Source organism: Condylostylus longicornis, unplaced genomic scaffold (genome assembly GCF_029603195.1).
Source record: "Condylostylus longicornis isolate FDR11 unplaced genomic scaffold, ASM2960319v2 ptg000048l, whole genome shotgun sequence".
NCBI classification, from domain to species: domain Eukaryota; kingdom Metazoa; phylum Arthropoda; class Insecta; order Diptera; family Dolichopodidae; genus Condylostylus; species Condylostylus longicornis.
The window spans coordinates 2098494-2118430 of NW_026578017.1; the positions used below are offsets into that span (position 1 = coordinate 2098494).

The window sequence follows — 19937 nt, forward strand, 5'->3', positions numbered from 1 at the left end:
TTATTTACAAATTTAGAATAGGATGTTGTATTCAACGTATGGGCATTTTTGTATTGATTCTACTGAAAATTACTACTTCTCAAATATAAAATGTTTGCTGATTCTGCTTATCGTGCCCGGAATAAATAGTCAAGATTAAGATCTTTTTAAGTTATTATAAATCAGTGACTTTTAAGCTATTAAAACAGCTTTCATCAAATTAATCTGAAACTATGTAAAAAATCTAAAAAAGTTAATTTAAAGCTTAGTTGCTTTATAACTCCATAAATATGGAAAGGAAAAAAGTTCAACGAAGTTGAGTTTTTTAAAATGAAATCAGTTTCCGATTTTATTTCTGAAAAAAAGTTTACAACAAATTGAGAAAGGAAACACTTTTATTTTAGTTTAAAATATATTCGTTACAATTATTTGTGAAACAGAGAGTTTGCGAATACTCGTACAACGTTCGATAAAGTTGCAAGCGTGTCAAACAAATTTATAAGATAAATTATTTAACATGCGCAGCTAAAGTACCATTTAATTAAATTTTACTCTAAAGCACTTTGATTAGAAAAAAAAATATTTATTTGGGTTCAACTTGAAGTTGAAGGACAACACCGTGGGCATAAGATAGACCATATTTATATTGGTTCATTGATTTGCAGTTGTTTTTTTCTACAACATATGACCAACATAACTCTTTGAGTTTCTTTGAAAGTATTCACTTGTTTAACGATGTACACTACGAGTACTTATATACGCATACAGAACATGAGAGTTTATATGTAAAACGTATTTATAAACTTACTTAAAGATAACTTTGCCGAATATTTTTTAATTTAACTATTTAGAAAATATTTAATTTAACTATTTAAGAGATTTAATTTTTAATTTAACTGTTTAAATGTTTAAACTATTTATATTGTTATTTTTCAAATTATTGTACTCAAAAAAATGTAAATAAGTAATGAACATTCCTCTTGAATTTTCAAGTACTTACATAAATTCAAACATGACTCAAAAACGAATAATCTTCATTTTATAAATCATTCACCCATTCTATATTAACGTTTAAGAGTATGTTCTTATTATTAAGCTTTCATATAATGGAGAATTATTTATTGTTATATCGTATATGTACATATGTATGTGTATTAGATGGTATTTATTTTAAGTACTTCACAAAAATATTTGAAAAAAGGCCGTTATTAGTTTCACTCTCTCCGTCCGTAGGTGAACATGTTTACAAAACTTTCACACCCTTGAAGATAGAAAGCTGAAATTTCATATGTATGTACATAAATCTTTACTTTTATTTCCGTAGACGAAAATTCTTACCTATCTTCCTCTAAAAGCTATAGGGCCGCAAAACCCTTAAAATGCCATTTTTTTAAATATTTTTTGATACTTAACTATCAAATTTGCAAAAACAAAAAAGTAGTGACTGGCTACTTCTATCGTAACATACCATTTTTGAACTTTAAAAAAAAAAACAAAATTACTGTTAAAATTTACCGTTATCTAAAATCGGTTTTTTTTTTTCGATCTTTCGAAATCGTTTTTTTAATTCCCAGACCTCAGGTTGTAGGAGTAGTTCATTTCGTTAGAAGAAAATTTTTTTCCACCTCCAACCCCTCTCAAGTTAGCTAATCTCTTGAAATTTATAAAATTTCAATTTTTGGCATCTTATATTTGTGAACCGCAAGTTATAAACCGCAAGTTTTTTCAAATTTCCACAAACACTGAAAGCTAACGTTAAATTCCATGCCATTAAAATATATAATTACTTTTCTTAACTCACGTAGTTAACCCTTAAAATCCAGCATTATATTAACCCCCCATTATAAGCATTATAATTAATTAAATTAATTAATTATATTTATTATGAATGGAAATAATTTTAATAGTGTTGTAGGTATATATACATAGACCGTATTTAAAAGCAGTATTATCAAAAATTTGGAAAAAAACGGATTTTAGATAACGGTAAATTTTAACGGCTATTTTGTTTTTTTAAAGTTCAAGTATAGTATGTCGTGGTAGAAGAAGCAACCCACCGTTTTTGCGTTTTCTGCGTTTTCGAAATTTGAAAACTGCATATGGTTTTACAACAATAAATAGTTGAAAAATGGTATTTTTAAGGCTTTGGGTGGTATAACTTTTAGAGGGGGGAAAATAAGTAAAAATTTCGTTCAACGAAAATTAGTTTCGAGTAAAGATTAACATACATATAAAATTTGAGCTTTCTATCTTCAAGGGTGTAGAAGTTTTGTAAACAGACACACGGACAGACGGACGAACGGAAGAACAGAGTGAAACTAATAAGCACTTTTTTTCAAAAAATTTTTGGAAAAGTGCTGAAAAGTGGTCGATAGTGCAATTTCCATATGCATCTACGAGTATATAAAAATATTTCAACATTTGCAATTTTAAAAGTTTTTCTTAACTTTAATTTTTAATATTAAATACTCGATCTTCCATATTCAATTTGTCTTGTCTTTTCATTAAATTCAAAATGAAACAATTTGTTCACTGCTGTCAAAAAAATAGTATTCAAAAAATAATGGGCATTTACATTTTACGCATCCAAAATCAAAACTAATAAGGGTAAGCCCAAGTAATTGATTCATGATTTTTTGTGAGATTCGGGACACTTCCTATTCCTTCAAATAAGTTAGTAAATTTTTTTAAACCAACATAAAACAGTCGTCACTTTGTATATATTAAAATATATATAAAAAAATTAAAGAAAAAATCAATAGATTTGGTAGTTATATGATAATGGATCTCCAAAGAAATTCATTTTATACTAAGGATTTTATCATTTTCAGTTGAAAATAATTATCTTTAAGAAAAAAAGTAGTGGGAATATAATTAAATGGGGGATAAAGAAGGAGAAGCAGCAGTCTCCTTGATTTTTCTACAATTATTCCATTAGGTAAAGAAAAATGTAATCCACTTTTTAGCACTTTTCCAAAAATTTTTTGAAAAAAAAGGGCTTATTAGTTTCACTCTGTCCGTCCATTATATTAATTTTTGCTTTATTTCAAAGACTGCATATATGCATCATCCTAAATATATGCAATCCTAGAAATAGTTTTGTATATGAATGAAAATAACTTTAATAGTGTGATAGGTATACATAGACTGTATTTAAAAGCAGAATTTTCACTTGTTGAAGGGAAAAGTGCTACAATACAAACCATTGGTTTGACCCAACTTTATTTACTTGGATTTCATAACATCAAGGTTTTTTTTTCATATTGTGCAAGGTTTATTTTAAGTAATTTTTCTGTTTTTGAATTTATTTCCTCTGTGCACTTCCATAAATTCCGACCTAGTTTTGTTTTGTTTCACTTATTTTGTTTTTTTTTTCTACCATTATTTTTATGTATATAATATAAATAAGCTGCTTTAAAATATTTCTGAAACATTTAAAATTATACAACTTTGAAGCGTAGAAATAATTTTTTTTATCAGTTTTTTCAAGTACATAATGTATAGACTATATACTGAAGTAATCATTATGATCTGGTATTCAAATAAAAACAACTGCGAAACTGAATCATATAGGCTTTTATTATGATTGTGTTCCGGTGTTGATGCTGTAAAAATGGAAAGAAAAATCAAACTTTATATTTTATTTTCAAGGCTAGAATATTTGCACTTTTGAAAGAACGTGGAGAAAAGTTTTTTATTCAACTGCTTGGGAAGAATAAAACAAATATATTTGTTTCAATAACATGCGCAATTTTAGGAGAATTTAAATTTTTACTTCACTTAAAAGCTGAAATCTGCTGTAATAATTAATTCTTGTCAACAACCTATTTCTCTGAGAGAATGTAATCTCTTATGTATCTCTGTATCTCTTATAAAAGTATGGCCTCCTCAAAACTCTACTGTTTGAAAACTTATTTGAAGACGTATTGTAACATAAAATTATAACGATTCGCTTCTACTGCAGCGATAATATCATGTCAATAACAAAAATTTCAAATTTTCAAAATAGTATTTTTTGTTACACTGCTAAATTTCTTACAAATCTAAAATTTTAACAATTTAGATATCAATGAACTATTAAGGAAAACATGTTATTTTATAAAACGTTGGTTTGAATCGAATTTATTTCATTCTTATTTTGATCTGCTAAAATTTTTTTTTATTGAAATACTTAAAATGATTGAAAAGCGAATAATCGAAATCAATTAAAAGTAGTAAAATAAAAAATTAGAATCTCTAAAGAAACTCGTTAATTCAATTTCAAAATTTATAGATTCGTGTTTATTATAAAAAAGTTCTCAGCCATTCTCTTTTCTGGAACTACTGAATTTACAACTTTTCAACTGTATTGATATATAACGAAAACCTAAATAAGTCGCAGATGCGTTTTTCGAATTTAAATTTATAAGCAATTATTATTTACATTTGCCTTTTATTGTATTAAAACAATTGCCTTTATTTTATACAAACAACTGAGTCATATTTCGTTTTTATTTATAATCAACGGTTATATTCACATATAAATTGATTTTTCCTTCTTAGTAGACGATGATTAATTCACTGTTCATTTAATTTTTTTCAAAGGAAAAAAATATAATATGTATTATTATTTAAAAAAAATAATATAATAAAATATAATAAAATTTATAATTTGAAAATAATTCATAAAATTTTGCTTTAAGGGGCATCAAAAGATATTGGCACAGCTTTAACACGCGTCTGTCTGCGGCATAAAGCTGTTGAAACACGTATGAAGACGTTTACAACTGCAATCATGGATTGTCTTGTAGTACCGTTACAGGAAAAATTAGAAGACTGGAAACGTCATGTTGCCACATTAGATAAGGATCATGCCAAAGAATATAAACGTTGTCGTACCGAATTAAAAAAACGTTCAAGTGATACATTGAGGCTACAAAAGAAAGCACGTAAAGGGCAATCAGATACAATGCAATCCCTGGTGGATTCACATATGCAAGATGTAACATTACGACGTGCTGAATTAGAAGATGTTGAACGAAAATCTTTGCGATCAGCAATGGTTGAAGAGCGTCGGCGTTATTGTACATTTGTTAATATGTTACAACCAGTTGTGAAAGAAGAATGTGAAGTTATGTCTGAATTAGGTCATTTACAAGAAGCAATGCAATCTATAGCAATTGTTACTAAAGAACCCGATATATTACCACAGTCATCTGAAGAATTAATATTAGAATCAAAATCATCATTTCAATTTTATCCAGAATCACCCGGTGGAAATTCTGGTTCACAAGGCTGTTCAAATTCATTAGGCTCTAGGAAAAGTTCTGTATGTTCGATAAGTTCAATGAATAGTTCTGGTTCAGGATCCGGTTCACCAGGACATCATTATCAAAGATCGCTGTCTCAGGTTTGCATTTATTAATATTTTCCTATATCTAGCTGTTTTTAAGCTCATTTTTGAATTTTTTGTAAATGTTTTATTTTCCTGGCTGAATTTTTTACTGGATTTATGTACACCTCTTAACAAAGCTTATATTTAAAACTGTTTATTTGTATTTGTTTTTTATTCTTTTTTTCGTTTTACTTCTCTTTTTTATTTTTGATGTAATTTTCATTTTTTTTAATTTAGTTAGTCCCACCGACTATGCGATTAAAGCCTGGCGAATCCAGTGATAGTGGATTCTGTTCATCACCGGCTCTCACTGCGCAGGTTATTTTAATTATATTTCATTTTTATCCTTTTCTATTTATATTTGGTGTCTTTTATTAAATTTGCGTCTTTGTTAAATATGCTTTTTGAATTTTATAGCGTTAATTCAGTTTTCTGATTAAAATATATATTGAAAAGTTTATTTAATTTAATTTCGTTCGGTTTTAGGCTTCAGCTCAAACTAGCCAATCTCACGCAGTGTCAACTTGGCCGCCACATTCGCAAGATGGTGTTCAAACAGCTGATAGACCTCACACAATTTCATCAGGTAATCTTTCACTTGAAAAAACAAAGCAGCAACATTAATATTTTATCAAATTCTTTTCAAGCATATGAAAAAGGACATCAACGTCCGGCTCTTACAGTTTATACCTTCCAAAGCCCAGAAACAATTATCGAATCTCAAAAATCGCCTGCGACTATTATCAATAGGCCACCATTACCAATTGTAAATTATGATTTGAAATTGTTTTAAATGAAGCAAATATTTGATTTTATTATTCTTTTCATTTTCAAATAGCGCTGTTCATCATTAGAACGCCCTCTCTCAACTACTGGACCGAGGAATAGTAATCCGAATCTGGTTCAAAGACAATGTCCTTCACCACTTCCTCCCCACATTACTAAAGGTATAAATTAAGCTTTATTTATATGCAATTACTTATATCGGTTAAGCTAATTCTGTACAATTATGTACAGGGGTTTTTTTGGTACGGTGGTACAAAAAAACTGTTTTTCTAAATTAAATGTTTTGGGGATTTAATTTTCAAAATCTTCTTTTATTAAATTTTTAACAATATAACATAGATTTTAAAAGAGTTTCCACCCTTCCTAGTCTAACTTTAAAACTAATTTTTAATTATATAACATTAGAATTACCCCAACATCAACCAACTTATGTTAACATGTCTGAATTAGCTTCAATGGCTGCAATGAAACAAATAAATCAACAGCCACAAACGCAGCAAGTACAACAATCGCTTGAAATGCAAAAGAGCCCACCTCTTGCTCCTACAACAGGTGTAAATAATATACCAGGTAGCGATCAAACTATTCAACGTGCAAAAGGAGCTCAACCACCGCCAAAACCAGTTCGCAATATAAACACGGAAAATTCATCAAAATCATCATCATTAAAACAACCTTTAACAATCCAAATGCAATTACCAAGTGAACAAAGTGATTATAAAAATACTACTGCGGGAACTGCAACTGGAGTAACAATAACAGCTACAACAGATTCCATGACAACAACAATTGCATCACAACATAGTGATAATAGTTTACAACCTAGTGAAAATTCAATAATTACAGATAATAAAATTACAGCTCAATTACAATCTCAAGGTGCTGATAATAACACACATCCGTCCATTAATAGCAATCTAACTAACAGTGATATTCTACCAAATAATATTTCAAATAATTCCTCTTATAATACCATGACAACAACTACTTCTCAAATAAATCAAATAACCCAGTCCCAACAACCACAACAACAACAATTGCAGCAGCAACATCAACAACAACAATCATTAAATAATCAAACGAATCCATTTGCATGTAATACTGATCTAAATGATAAAGATCATTCTTCTATTGCTACAACGTCTACCATTATTAAATTTTCTTCACCTAGTGTAATTTCTACAAGTTCCAATATTAATAATACTATTACTATATCTAATTCTATTCCCTCTAATTCTATTACTACCCCTACTGTTAATAATAGTAATATCAATATTAATCATGATGAAATACTAAAAATTACTGAAAATAATGAATCAAATGGGGAAACTTGTTCGATAATAACATCAACTTCAACAACTACAACCACAGCTAATAATTCTCCATCCTCTACATGTACTAACAACACAGATATATTTTCAAATTCTAATATAAATGAAAATTCTGTAGAAACAAGAGTTGATGAGAAAGCTCGTGGTTCTGTACTTGAAAAAATGTCAATGTTTGAGCAAGCAAGTAAGGCGGCAGCTGCTGCTGCTGCAAATTCAATGTTACCGTTGAGTAATACTAGAAGTACACATTCGACAACATCATCTGGTGACAGTATATATTCAACAAAAGACAAAGAGAGTTTTAAGTCATCAAGTGGAAACTTAGCTATTAGTGAAAAGGATCCAGGTAATATTATATTCTCTTGTATTAGATTTATTGTAATAAATTGAAAAATGAAAGAAAAAATTAAATATTAAATAAAAATAAGTTCGAAAAATTAAAGGATTTGCAAAGATTATTGCTTTTAAAATTCAAGTATACTTTAAAAAAGTTTATAACTCCTTTTGAACACGATTTCTATGTCTGATACTAAAAATCTTTTTCTCTTTCAAAAAAGTTATATTTAATTTTAAACTTATTTTTATTTGAATTAAGATTATAAAATATTAAAGAAAGATAGGACGCTTTCTCTTTTTACGTATTTGAGTTCAAAATTAAAGCGAAACAAAAAATCTTTTCTTTTCCAAATAAAAACAAAAAATATATTTAAATATGAATATTTTACGACCTAAAGAAGATATTCTTCTAAAAGCTGAAGCAGTGTTGGATTGTGATGTTCTTGGTAAGTTCATTTTTTTTCTGTTTTTTGATATCACAAACACAAAGGATATTAAATAAAGATATTACATTGCAAGCAAGAATATATACGATATATTTTATCACAATAATCATAATATACGAAAATATTATTTATTTATTTTATAAATAATTTTCAAAAACAAAAACTACAGAAAATACGATAAAATAATGAAAATACACTCTAGGTATATTTATAGAATCAATTTAATTTAGATTATGTTACCTTACGTACAAGAATATTAAACGCACATGAAAAAAATTTAAATTTACTTTTTTTTTATTTTAAATACATATTATTTTGTTACGATTTGCAATGTCAAATTCTTAAAAAATGCAATTAAGCAGCTGAAATGCACACTAGTTACATATTGCAGCTTAAAAAACAATTTTTTATTAAGTACATATTATACTAAAATTGAATACCACTAATTTTTGAGAAGAATAATTGCGAATATAAAGCCAGAAATCATCAACTGCAAAAAAATACTTAAAACTAATGAAAAAAAAAAACACTTATGCCAATTTTACTAAAAGTTTTGTCTGCACAATGGCCTAATAGAAGATGGTTAATTTATATCTTAAACTTAAAATATTATATATAATAAATATTAAAATGATTATATATGTCACAGATTGAATTTGAATCGTAAAACAACATGAAGTTTTTCTAATATCGAAACTCTTTAGGTCTTTTTAGACTCATTTTAAAAATTAAAAGAGAAAGAAAAAGAAATTTACTATTAAAAATTACAAGTTATTTTTTTTATCCTTTTCGTATACGCTCTTGCAGCCCTTTTGATATTTTCATGTGAGAAATACAAAAATAACTCAATTTAAATAAAAAAATAAAAATTCAAACACTGCTACGTATTATTTAAGTAGAAACTGTGTTGCTTTTTCGCTACATAAAATCCATTGCAACGTAATTTTTATCCAAAAAATGTATTTGCTACTTAAGAAAAAGTTTTAAGGAATTCGCAATTTAAATTAAAATTTATTATTTAGAAAGAATATAACACAGTTTGTACAATTTTTAGAATCAAAAAATTTAATGTTCACAAAATTTTAGTTCCTTTTATTTTATATTATCATTCTTATATAAAAGAAATACTTCGAAAAAAATAAATTCGTAAAATGTTTATTGAAAAGCTGCAATAAAGAATGCATTCAAATTAACAACAATTTTTCAATTTAAATTTTCTAGAACATATGATAAATTTTAAATATTCACCATTTAAATCTAATTTTATTTTGTAGAAATATAAAACGATTTATACGATTTGTAGCACTTCTAGAAATATTTATATCATCGAATGAAAAAATGTTCTAATATATTTTTGCTTATAAGTTTGCAAAGTTGCATTATTTTACATTATTTGATATATAGAGTTTTCAGTTAAAATTCCTTAAAAAAATCTCAAAATTTAAAATTTGATTTTTTGCTATGTCTTTTAGACCAAAACATTTTTTAAAAAATAGTTTGAAAAATACTAAATCTTCAATAGAATCTATGAAGACATGCAACGGCCCTATGCTCCAATTTGGAGCTTCTTATACTAAAATTGTGATAGCTACATTTTATTGCTTTGGATCAACTTTGGAAATGAAAATAGAATTCAAATATAAAATTTACCAAGGTTTTTCTATCACACTTAAAATTTTGAAAGAGTTCAGTTATAAACATAAATTTTGCTTTTGAGAAGGTTTTTTTACTCATGTACATAATACATAAATTTACTCTAAAGTTTTTTTGCTGGTAAAAGGATATCGATATAAATGCGATATCGAGGTTAATGCGTTCTTTTTTTTGCTTGTAACCGTTTGTTTATAGACGAGTAAACTAAGAACGAGGAAGTAAAAGGTTATATAAAATCAATTTTGTTTTAAAGGAATTTTGCTTTTATGCGAGTTACTTATAAACGAGTCCGACTGTAATTTTAAATTTGTGAAATTTGATAAAACCTTACATTTTAATTAGCGAATTTTATACATTATTTATCTTTTAATTACTTTTATTTATCACTTCAAAATTAGTTTTCTAATTCCTTAAAATAAATTAAGATAATAATATGTGTGCAATTATGTACAAATTTAAACAATAACTATAAAACAATATTAATTAACAAGGTATTCACGATCGAGAGTAATTAATATTAAAAAATATCGGTAAGGTCAATAGCGCCTAACAACTATTTAAAATAACACTTTTCTATTGTAATATGTTAATATATAAAATATGTAGTGTATGCTAATAAAATAAAACTTTTATGGTGAAAATGCATAAATACTTTTATGTATAATAAAACTTATTAGGGCTGGGGTCCCTGAGGTATTAAAACGAAATTGGCTTCAGCTTCAGAATGCTTTTGGAGTACAATAAAGTTATGCATAGCTTGTACTACAAATATTAAATACGTATAAATCGTTTTATTTTGAATAATTTTTATAAACTATTTTCAAATATTTTTATTAAAATATTTTTCAATAGAACATAATTAATAATTCAGTAATTAATTTTTTTTTAAAATTCAATGAAAATTTATACTGACTTAATTAACAATATGAACGATTTGTGGATTCTTCCAAAATTTAATGAATTTTCATTAATTCTTTTTTTTTGTCAAACTTTTACAAAGAGCACTCGTGCAATATGTTAAGGTATATAACAAGGACAGTAAGCAATTTTAATTGAAAATAGTTTAGGATCTTTGTGGAAGTTTTGATAATTTTATTTTGAATATCTTTAATTATTTTTAAGAATTTCGGCATCCCTTATACAGTTATTAAGATTATTAATTTATATTTTTACAATTAATATCGTATATATATACGTATATAAGTTTTTTTATATTTCCATTTATGTATATATACATATTTTTTTATACCTAAATTTGTGTTTATCCAAAAATAATTTGCAATCTAAAGCACTGCTCCAGCATTAAGTTTTTTTTTTTAAATATTTAATATTTTCAAAGATAATTGAATTGGAAATTAAAAAAAATCTTTACCTCAAAAATTGTATTTTAATCGCTGATTAATTCTTTCTTTTTTAGTTTAATATTCAAATATGTTGTAATTTAAATTAAAACTTAAATTGTGCATATACATGTAGTTCTATATATTTAAAAGTTTAACCAGGTAAAAAGTGTTTTTCGGGGAATAACATTATTTATGAATTTTACTAAAATAGTGAAAGATTGGTATAGTATGCTACATCAAATTGAAAATCAAAGAAAAAAAATACGACTACTTTACTTTTCAAAAAAAATTACTTTTCAATATTTTACGAAATAAATATTAAAATTTTTAAGAAAAATCGTTACTCCTCAAGAAACTCTGTCATATCATGTAAACATAAATTACTAAAAAACACAAGCTCTCACTCATAATCAATTTTTTCATAGTTATATATAATTTGTAATTTGGACTCATTTCAAATAACAAAATAAAGCAAAATAATAAAATCTTAAGCAATTGCTAAAAAGAAAGTAACGACATTCGGCTAAAAACATTTTTATCTCCCATTTCTCTCTCATTTATTATCAAATCTTGAATCAACGAAATTGCAATTTTAGCTTTATTTACGTTACTGTGTTATTAAAATTTTGATTCATTTCGCTCGAAGCTAACTTAAATAAAATATTATAGACTAAGTGATTGTATTTTTTGGTTCTACATGTATATGCTAACATGAATATAAAATTAATAATTATTTATATAAATTATATTATTTAAAAAATGCTATTAAAAGTGATGGAAATTATAAAATATTAAAATTTATTTTATATAAGCATGCATTTATTATATATTTATTTTTTAGCATGATTTTTTTTAATATTAAAAAATTTTATATTTTAATTAATTTTATTATATTTTTTTCATTTTATAAACTTTTTTAATTTATTTTTTCTTTTGCATTAATTTCAAATCCTGTTGTTATAATACACCTGATCAAAACAAAACTTTTTTGAATATTATATATGCATTTTTATATAACATTTGTTTAAAAACCTGTTATTTGAACTGTAAAATATTATTGCATCACCAAAATGCGCTTAAAACTTTAATTTATAAAAAACAAAATAATTATAAACACATCATTTACTGCAATCAATAAACAAAACACAACATTAATACAAAAAAATAAAAACAAATAAATTTTTTTAAATTTTGCAAACTAAAAATTAACACAAAATTTAATTGATTAAAATGAACAATCAACAAAAAATTTTTTTTTTAAATAAATCAAATAAAATTGATCAAACAAAAATTAAAATAAAATAAATTGATCAAAAAAAGATCAAATTTATGAGGATTCAATAAAAGAATTAAACAATTTAATTGGTGAACTCGATTCATTTCAACGTGAGCATGAAATGAAAGAAAAAGCTGCACATAAACAGAATGGATTTGCACCGCTTTCAATCATTGATCATAGTAATAGTACAAGTCCGTTTCAATTTCAAATTACTACAGTTACAAATACATTAATAAATATTAATGGCTTAACAGGAAATAGCAGTAATAACATCACAACAAATCATAACAATCATACAAATAATAGTGTTGTTGGTTTAAATGATGTTAAAAGTACCAATAATATTATTGCTGGTAATGGTAATGGAAGCTTAGAAACTGATAATGGTAGTGATAAAATATCAATTGGTAGTTTAAATTATTCAACACAAAGTACTGGTAATGTCAGTGGCAGTGATGTTAAATTTGCATATTCTGATTCAGAGATATCACGTTATGTTAGTGAAGATGCAAATTCAATAAGCGGCTTCGAAAATCCAACGTTTGCTCATTTTAATAGTAATTGTAGTAATAATCCAAGTATTGGTGGTAATAGTATTGCTGGTCGTGATGAATATGATAATAATAGTGATCGGTTACAAATAACAGATACAGATAGTGGACATCATGTTATGATATTTGATCAAAGTTATCCAATACCACCAGATATAGAATTTGTATCAAAAAATTCGGAAATTGTTGTATTACGTTGTAAGGAAACAACAAATGATATTGTAGTAGGTGAAAATATAGAACAACCAAAACAAAGGTTAAGTTCTTTTAAAAGTGAACAATTTCCATCAAATAAATCATCAATAACACCAAATGGTTCAATAACAAACTTATGTAGTGCTTTAGAATCACCATCATTAATAAATGCAAGTCCAATAGCGGCAACTTTTAGAAAACACTCAAAACAATCACTAGTCAGTACTAGTAATGTTATGCAGCAACAACAGCAACAACAACAATTCAATCAACATCAAACTCCACAAAAAAATTTAAGTAGAATTTCAACAGCAAATGAATCTTCTTCTTCAGGTACGAAAAATATTTTGATTTGTGATTGTTTGATTGATTTTTTGAGTGCATTCGTTAGAATATCTTTTGAATGCAACTATACTCATAGAAAATTGTTTATTAAAAATATAAAGCTTTAAATTAAATGCTAATATTATATAAATAGAAAAATTTATATAGTCTTTACAATGGTTACCAAGAATGAAGTCTTGAACCTATTCAAAGCACATATTCTTTTCATTTGATGTTTATTATTATGTTTGTAGAATAGATTTAACAATGATTATTAATATAATTCTAAATCCGAGATAGGACAGTAAATAGACCTATTTAATTTACCAGAACAAAAAATCTTCTATAGATTAGTGTATAAACTTAAGCTCCAAAAGTAGCGCATGTGCTACAAGTGCTCACATTTTCTTAATATTAAATTAATATAATTTTTGGGTTTTGAAGGGAACATAGCAATATTATGTATTTTTGAATTAAATTTCAAAATAAAATTTAAAGCTTTAATAATTTTTATTTCACAAAAATATGATTTTTACAATTTTAACTGTTATAACAATTAAAAAAGAACAGAATTATAGTTGAAACTAACAATTTTAATAATTTGTTTTCTAACACTTTATTATTATTTTTAAGTAATTATTTAATACTTAGATTTAAAATTTTTTCTTAATAACAATAATACTGCAAAAAATATCTTAAAAAGAAAAATGTAAGCAAATTTAAACTAATAAAATATTGTTAAAATAAAATAGCAAATTTTCTACAAAATTAATCAAAAAAAGTATCGATATAAAAAAACAAATGAACATAATAAATTGGGTTTACATAAGGTGTAATCGATTATGTAAAATTCGCGTTGAGTTCTTTGCATCTGTATTGTAACTTTTAATGTTGTCAACAGATGTCTACTTTTATAGTGTACCTATGATAATGCAAAAAACAAATGTCGCCTAATAAATAATGTCAGTTTCCTGTCATGGTACTACAATTTTTCGGCATTTTCGTAATCGAAAAATTCCTGCTGATGATTTGGTTTTCTGTGCAAAACAAAAAGTTTTGAGAAAATAAGTAATTTTATTCAATTAAATTTAGTTTAAGAAATATTTGTAATGAAAAAATAACTTAAACTTTTACGTTTTTTACAAGTTAGTTTAAATTAATATTAATTTGATATTAAAGCAGTTGCATGCAAAAATTGTATGCGAAAGTTGATATGCAAAAGTTTTTAAGCATTGATGTTGAGTGCCGGTTGATGATCCTCAGATGCAATTGTTGTTGACCGGCATTATTGACATTATCGATTACACCCATATATTCACATTTGTTTTACCACAATCATAAGTAATCATAAATTTAAAGATCAAAATTAATACGTTAAAAATTACACAAAAAAACTTTTGATTAACATTATTTCATATTTAAAAAAAAAATAAAACAAAATAAAACACAAATTTTGATCTTAAAATAATAATAATTGTAACATCATGCAAAAAAAATGTATATATAATCAACAGCTTTACGAACACAATCATCATCGATTATTAATAGTAATATTAAAATAACAAAAGAATTCAAAGCAAGCTTGGATGAAAGGCTAGCAAATAAATCAAATCTAATCAATAATAATAGTAATATAGTATCATCAACAATGTCGCAGACAAAGCCAGTCATTTCACCTAGACCGACTTCATTGTCTGGTTTGTTTTTTTTTTTTATTATATTTTTTTTGTTTTGTTTTTTAAGTTAATTTTCCATTTATTTAATTTTCATTTAATTTTCTTTTCATTATAAAATAACGAGTTTTAAATTAATTTATTCTTATTGTTACCGTTACTTTGGTATTTATGTTCATATTTTATCAATTAATATTCTTCAACTTATAATTTATATAATGTTCTATTATACATATATTTGTTTATGGCAAAGTCCCTGTACATATTTATAAAAAATTTATGTTAAAAAATTGCTTTTATATTTTGATATTTTATTACTTATATTTTCCTAATTTTTATTTGTTTTGTGTATTATTATTTTAATTATGTTTACTGTCAAATGTTTATGGTCCTAAGTGAAAACATATCAAGATGAGATAAAAAGAAAACAGATTTCCAAATTGTAAAAAAAATTGCTTTTATCTAATGTAGCAGTGCAAAAAGTTTAAAAGTATTGTGTTTAGCGTACTTACATTTTAATTTGTCAAAACCGTATAATTTAACATTTGCATATAATTTTTTCATTTGAAAATTTGTCTAAAAACTTAACTACTTTATTACAATATATTAAAAGAACAATAAATAAAAAAATGGGCTAAAAGATTCCGATAATGCATTTCTTTCCGAAAGTTTATAAAGAAGACCGGCATTTTTTCCGCCAGAGCATCCTACTCTAGTTTTATTGCAAATTTAAATTTTTTTTTTAAATATTGAATGGAATGCTTTGTAGATATTTTTTTATAAGCATATGGAGGATAATGCTTTGTAAATTTACAGTGCATCGTGTATCTTTTTTACAATATGGAAGTCAGGGGTTACTTTTTTTTAAATTTTGCTATACATCTAAAAACTTTTTTTATATTTTATTATTGCAATAATAATTATAGATGTTTATTTATTTTTCAAAATTTTTTTATTACAATTTTTTTAGATTAAGAATATTTTAATAAATATTTTTTAAAATAATGTCATTATGTTAAATACTTTGTCACTGTATTTAACTATGTCACTTTCTTCTTAACTATGAATTGATTAAACAAATTTTACTTAGAAATACGTATTTAGTTATAAAGTTAGAATAATAAAATTTTAGAAGGTCTAAGATTTAATTTGAATGCATGAATTCAAAGAAGTATTACTTAAATTCAATTTAACTCTTGAAGAAATTACACTTGCTCGTACAGCTAAAATTATTACGAAAACAATAAGATATGTTGTTTGCTTTTTTGATGCTAATTAATGAAAATATTGTAGCCCGACAATAAGATCAAATCGACAGGTTAACTAAACGACTCTGTGTGAATTTTATTTAATTTATCTTAATAACGGAACTGAAACTTGATTATCTCAATGAATTTAAACATACATATAATATAATGGTGCCATGTAACAAAATATTAAAAACCTGAATTCTAAATTGTTGTTCAAGAAAATAACAACGAATAAATTTGTAATTCTTTATATTCTATAAATAACTATATGTTGTAAAATAAAAGCTAATGTTTAATGATTTATTAACTGAGTTACAGTGCACCGTTGTCGTTTTTACATATATTTTTCTAACGAAATCTTTTGATCGCCTTATTACTGACATTGTTTTAAATAATATTTATATTTCAAATTATGAATTTAATTAATTAAATTTTGTAAAGGCAAATTCATTGTTTTAATTGCTTAATTTTGTTATATTTTTTTTTCTACTCAAATCTCATATAAAATGAAAAGCTTTTATATTTTTTTTTCACTATTCTGGTATATTGGATAAAATATGTATGTATATTAATTAATGCTTATTATTTTTTTGTTTTTTTTTTTTGCCTAATCCATCATTATGTCGTCCTTATAAAAATTAAAACAAACTAAATTAATTTTACAAGTATCCTCAAAATTTATATATGTGTTTGATTTCAAACTTTTTCAAATTGTATAATTCAAAATCAAAATTAAATTATTGAATAATTATGCGAATTTTAATTATTGGTTACCTATTATACTTTAAATGTTTTATTTTTAATTACATTCATATATATGAATGTATAAATGTAGTATTTAATTATAATCATTATAGAATAACAATGTTGAATCAAATTATTAAATCAAAAATAAACTCTTAATTTACAAAACTACAGGTTGTGTAACTAGAATAGCAAGACGTTCTTCAATAAATAGTAATAAACCACCACCACCAGTACGTAGGAGCTCATCAGTAACACCAAGTCATAATTTGTCAACACCAGTAAGTTTTTGCAAGCTTATTTGTCATTGAAAATTTGCAAGTTATTTTTTTTTGTCTTGCTGTGGACAAAATAAAATGAAATTTAACGAAATTGTTGTTAGTATAATTTTAAATTACCGTAGTATAATAAAGGAAATATGATTTAGTGGTTTTAAAGAGTTCTTTTTTGTTTTTGTTCTATTTTACTTTATATTAGAATATCCAAAAATTTGAATTATTATTTAGTTTATTTTTCTTATGTTTTTATGTATCATTTAAAGCTATGTTCTTATATACTGTGTTATATTTTTATTTTTAGAGTTCACCATGTTTAAATCAACAAAATTTGCATAGTACATCCTCAGTTGAAAGTTTACCACCACCACCAGCTTATCTATTAGATCGACAGCAACAAAACCCATCACCATCAACTGTTAATGTTGCGGAAACTGTTAAAGCTTTAGCAGCAATTCGACATACTCCAGCAAGCCCAAGTGCTGTAAGAAGAGTAACACCGCAAGTTGGTACAATTCAGGTATTTATTCGATGATATTGAGTTTTGGCAAAAAAACAAAAAGTTGAAAAAAATTATTTTATACAGTTTTAAATAAAAAAGTTCATGCAAAATTTAAAGTCATTCATTCCATTTCGCAAAATTTAGATGTTCTATTCAATAAAAATTTTATTATGTATTAGTTTTGAAACAATTAGAAATTATATTTATAATTTTTCTTTTTATTAGCACGAAAAGAATGCTTTAAATGTGAACTAAAACAAAATAATTTTAATTTAAATAAATTTTAATTTTGCAGCTATGACTACTTTTATTTTTCATTTTATTTGATTTTTATTTTTATTTCTGTTATTTTTCGGTGTTAACTCCTTCCTCAAAAAAAAACATAACTTCTATCTTCGGTGTTTTTATGTAAAAAACAAAAATATTACCGTACAAATACATACATGTGTATATGGTTTTGTGTATATAGAACAACAAGTCTATTAGTAATGCGACATCGAACAATGCTTTCGTTTCATCACCTGTGAATGATGTACCTCTAGGGTCTAATTCCATTTATAACAATTCTAGTAGTTCAATTCAACAGCAACAACAACAGTTACAACAAAATCAATATCATCATCATCAACATCATCAACATCATCATCATATTATTCAACCACAACAATATCAATCTTCACCTAAAATTCCTTATTCTTCAAATTCTAATAATACAGATAGTAATTATAATAATTCTGTAAGTATTTATACATGCATCAATTTTTTTTTTTGTAAAACTCATCATTTAAATATAATCATAAAATCACACTCAAATCAAAAACATTACCCACACAAAAGTACAAATTGTACTACTGATCAATTACATTATTGTTAATAAATGTTGTTTTCTTCTTACTTTAATAAATGTTAATTTGCACCTATCTTACTTAATCACCTAATAGTGTAACCTTTTAAATTGTGTTTTTTTATGTTTAGAAATTTAATAAATTTTTGAAAAATAATTTATTTCTCGTTTGTACTTGGAAGATTAGGCTTAGTATGGCCTCGGGAAAACTTTTATACAAATTGCAAGTCATATAGTCTACCAGAGTTTAAAAATTCATTCTAACTTGAATTTGAGCGGATAATTTTAAAAAAAGTAACACGGTCTAATAATCTGTCTGTTAATAATTTTCCCAATCAAAAATATTAATAATATCATAATACACATGCATGATACTTTTGCTCGAGAAAACATGAATTTAATATTTTTCATTCTATTTTTTGCTTTGAATTTCCAAGTTTTGTAATTGAATTCATAATATAATGTAATTTTGAATATATTATGATTTGTATTCAAAAGACCGACAATTTTATAAAAGTCAAACACGAATAAACTTATACTTGTGATAACGTTTATATTAATTATCGCTTTCTTTCTATTCAAATGTAATTAACAATAATAAAGGTTTTTTAACTAATCATTAAATGTAACAAAATCTAAAGCAAATAATTCACATTTGCCTTTAAAACCATTTACCACCAAAAGCCTTATTAAAAATATTCAATTACGGATTAATTTTTTATGTTAATCATTAATTTTTATTAAACATGTTGTAATTTTTGAGGTTGCATTTGTATATTAATTCTATTGAACAATTTTTTATTTTCTTTTATAAGATAAAAATAAAATTTATATCAAGTGCAAACGCTAACGTAAAGAATAAATAGAATGTAATTAAATTTGTAATAATTATTGTTGTAGTTATTATTTAGCTGATTCTCCCTGTAGTTATTATTTAGCTCCCTGTGTTAATAAATGTACTAACTTTGATAGAATTCTTTAATTATGTGAATGTCACACGACTTTTTATTCAATATTTAAATTTAGTTGAAAAATGTCTTGTATCATAATAT

The 19937-nt window shown here is 24.9% G+C and overlaps 1 protein-coding gene across 1 annotated transcript in view; it reads left to right on the plus strand.

Annotated features, from left to right (window-relative positions):
- The window catches only part of LOC129610788 (probable serine/threonine-protein kinase DDB_G0282963), a 116682-nt gene that overhangs the window by 91915 nt on the left and 4830 nt on the right, over window positions 1–19937 (plus strand). Inside the window, exons 4-15 of the mRNA XM_055523505.1 lie at window positions 4662–5368; window positions 5591–5671; window positions 5840–5939; window positions 6001–6119; window positions 6192–6300; window positions 6545–7816; window positions 8205–8252; window positions 12569–13606; window positions 15112–15294; window positions 17439–17545; window positions 17844–18059; window positions 18511–18777. Coding sequence (XP_055379480.1) covers window positions 4662–5368; window positions 5591–5671; window positions 5840–5939; window positions 6001–6119; window positions 6192–6300; window positions 6545–7816; window positions 8205–8252; window positions 12569–13606; window positions 15112–15294; window positions 17439–17545; window positions 17844–18059; window positions 18511–18777 — 4247 coding nt within the window. The remainder of the gene's footprint in view (window positions 1–4661; window positions 5369–5590; window positions 5672–5839; window positions 5940–6000; window positions 6120–6191; window positions 6301–6544; window positions 7817–8204; window positions 8253–12568; window positions 13607–15111; window positions 15295–17438; window positions 17546–17843; window positions 18060–18510; window positions 18778–19937) is intronic.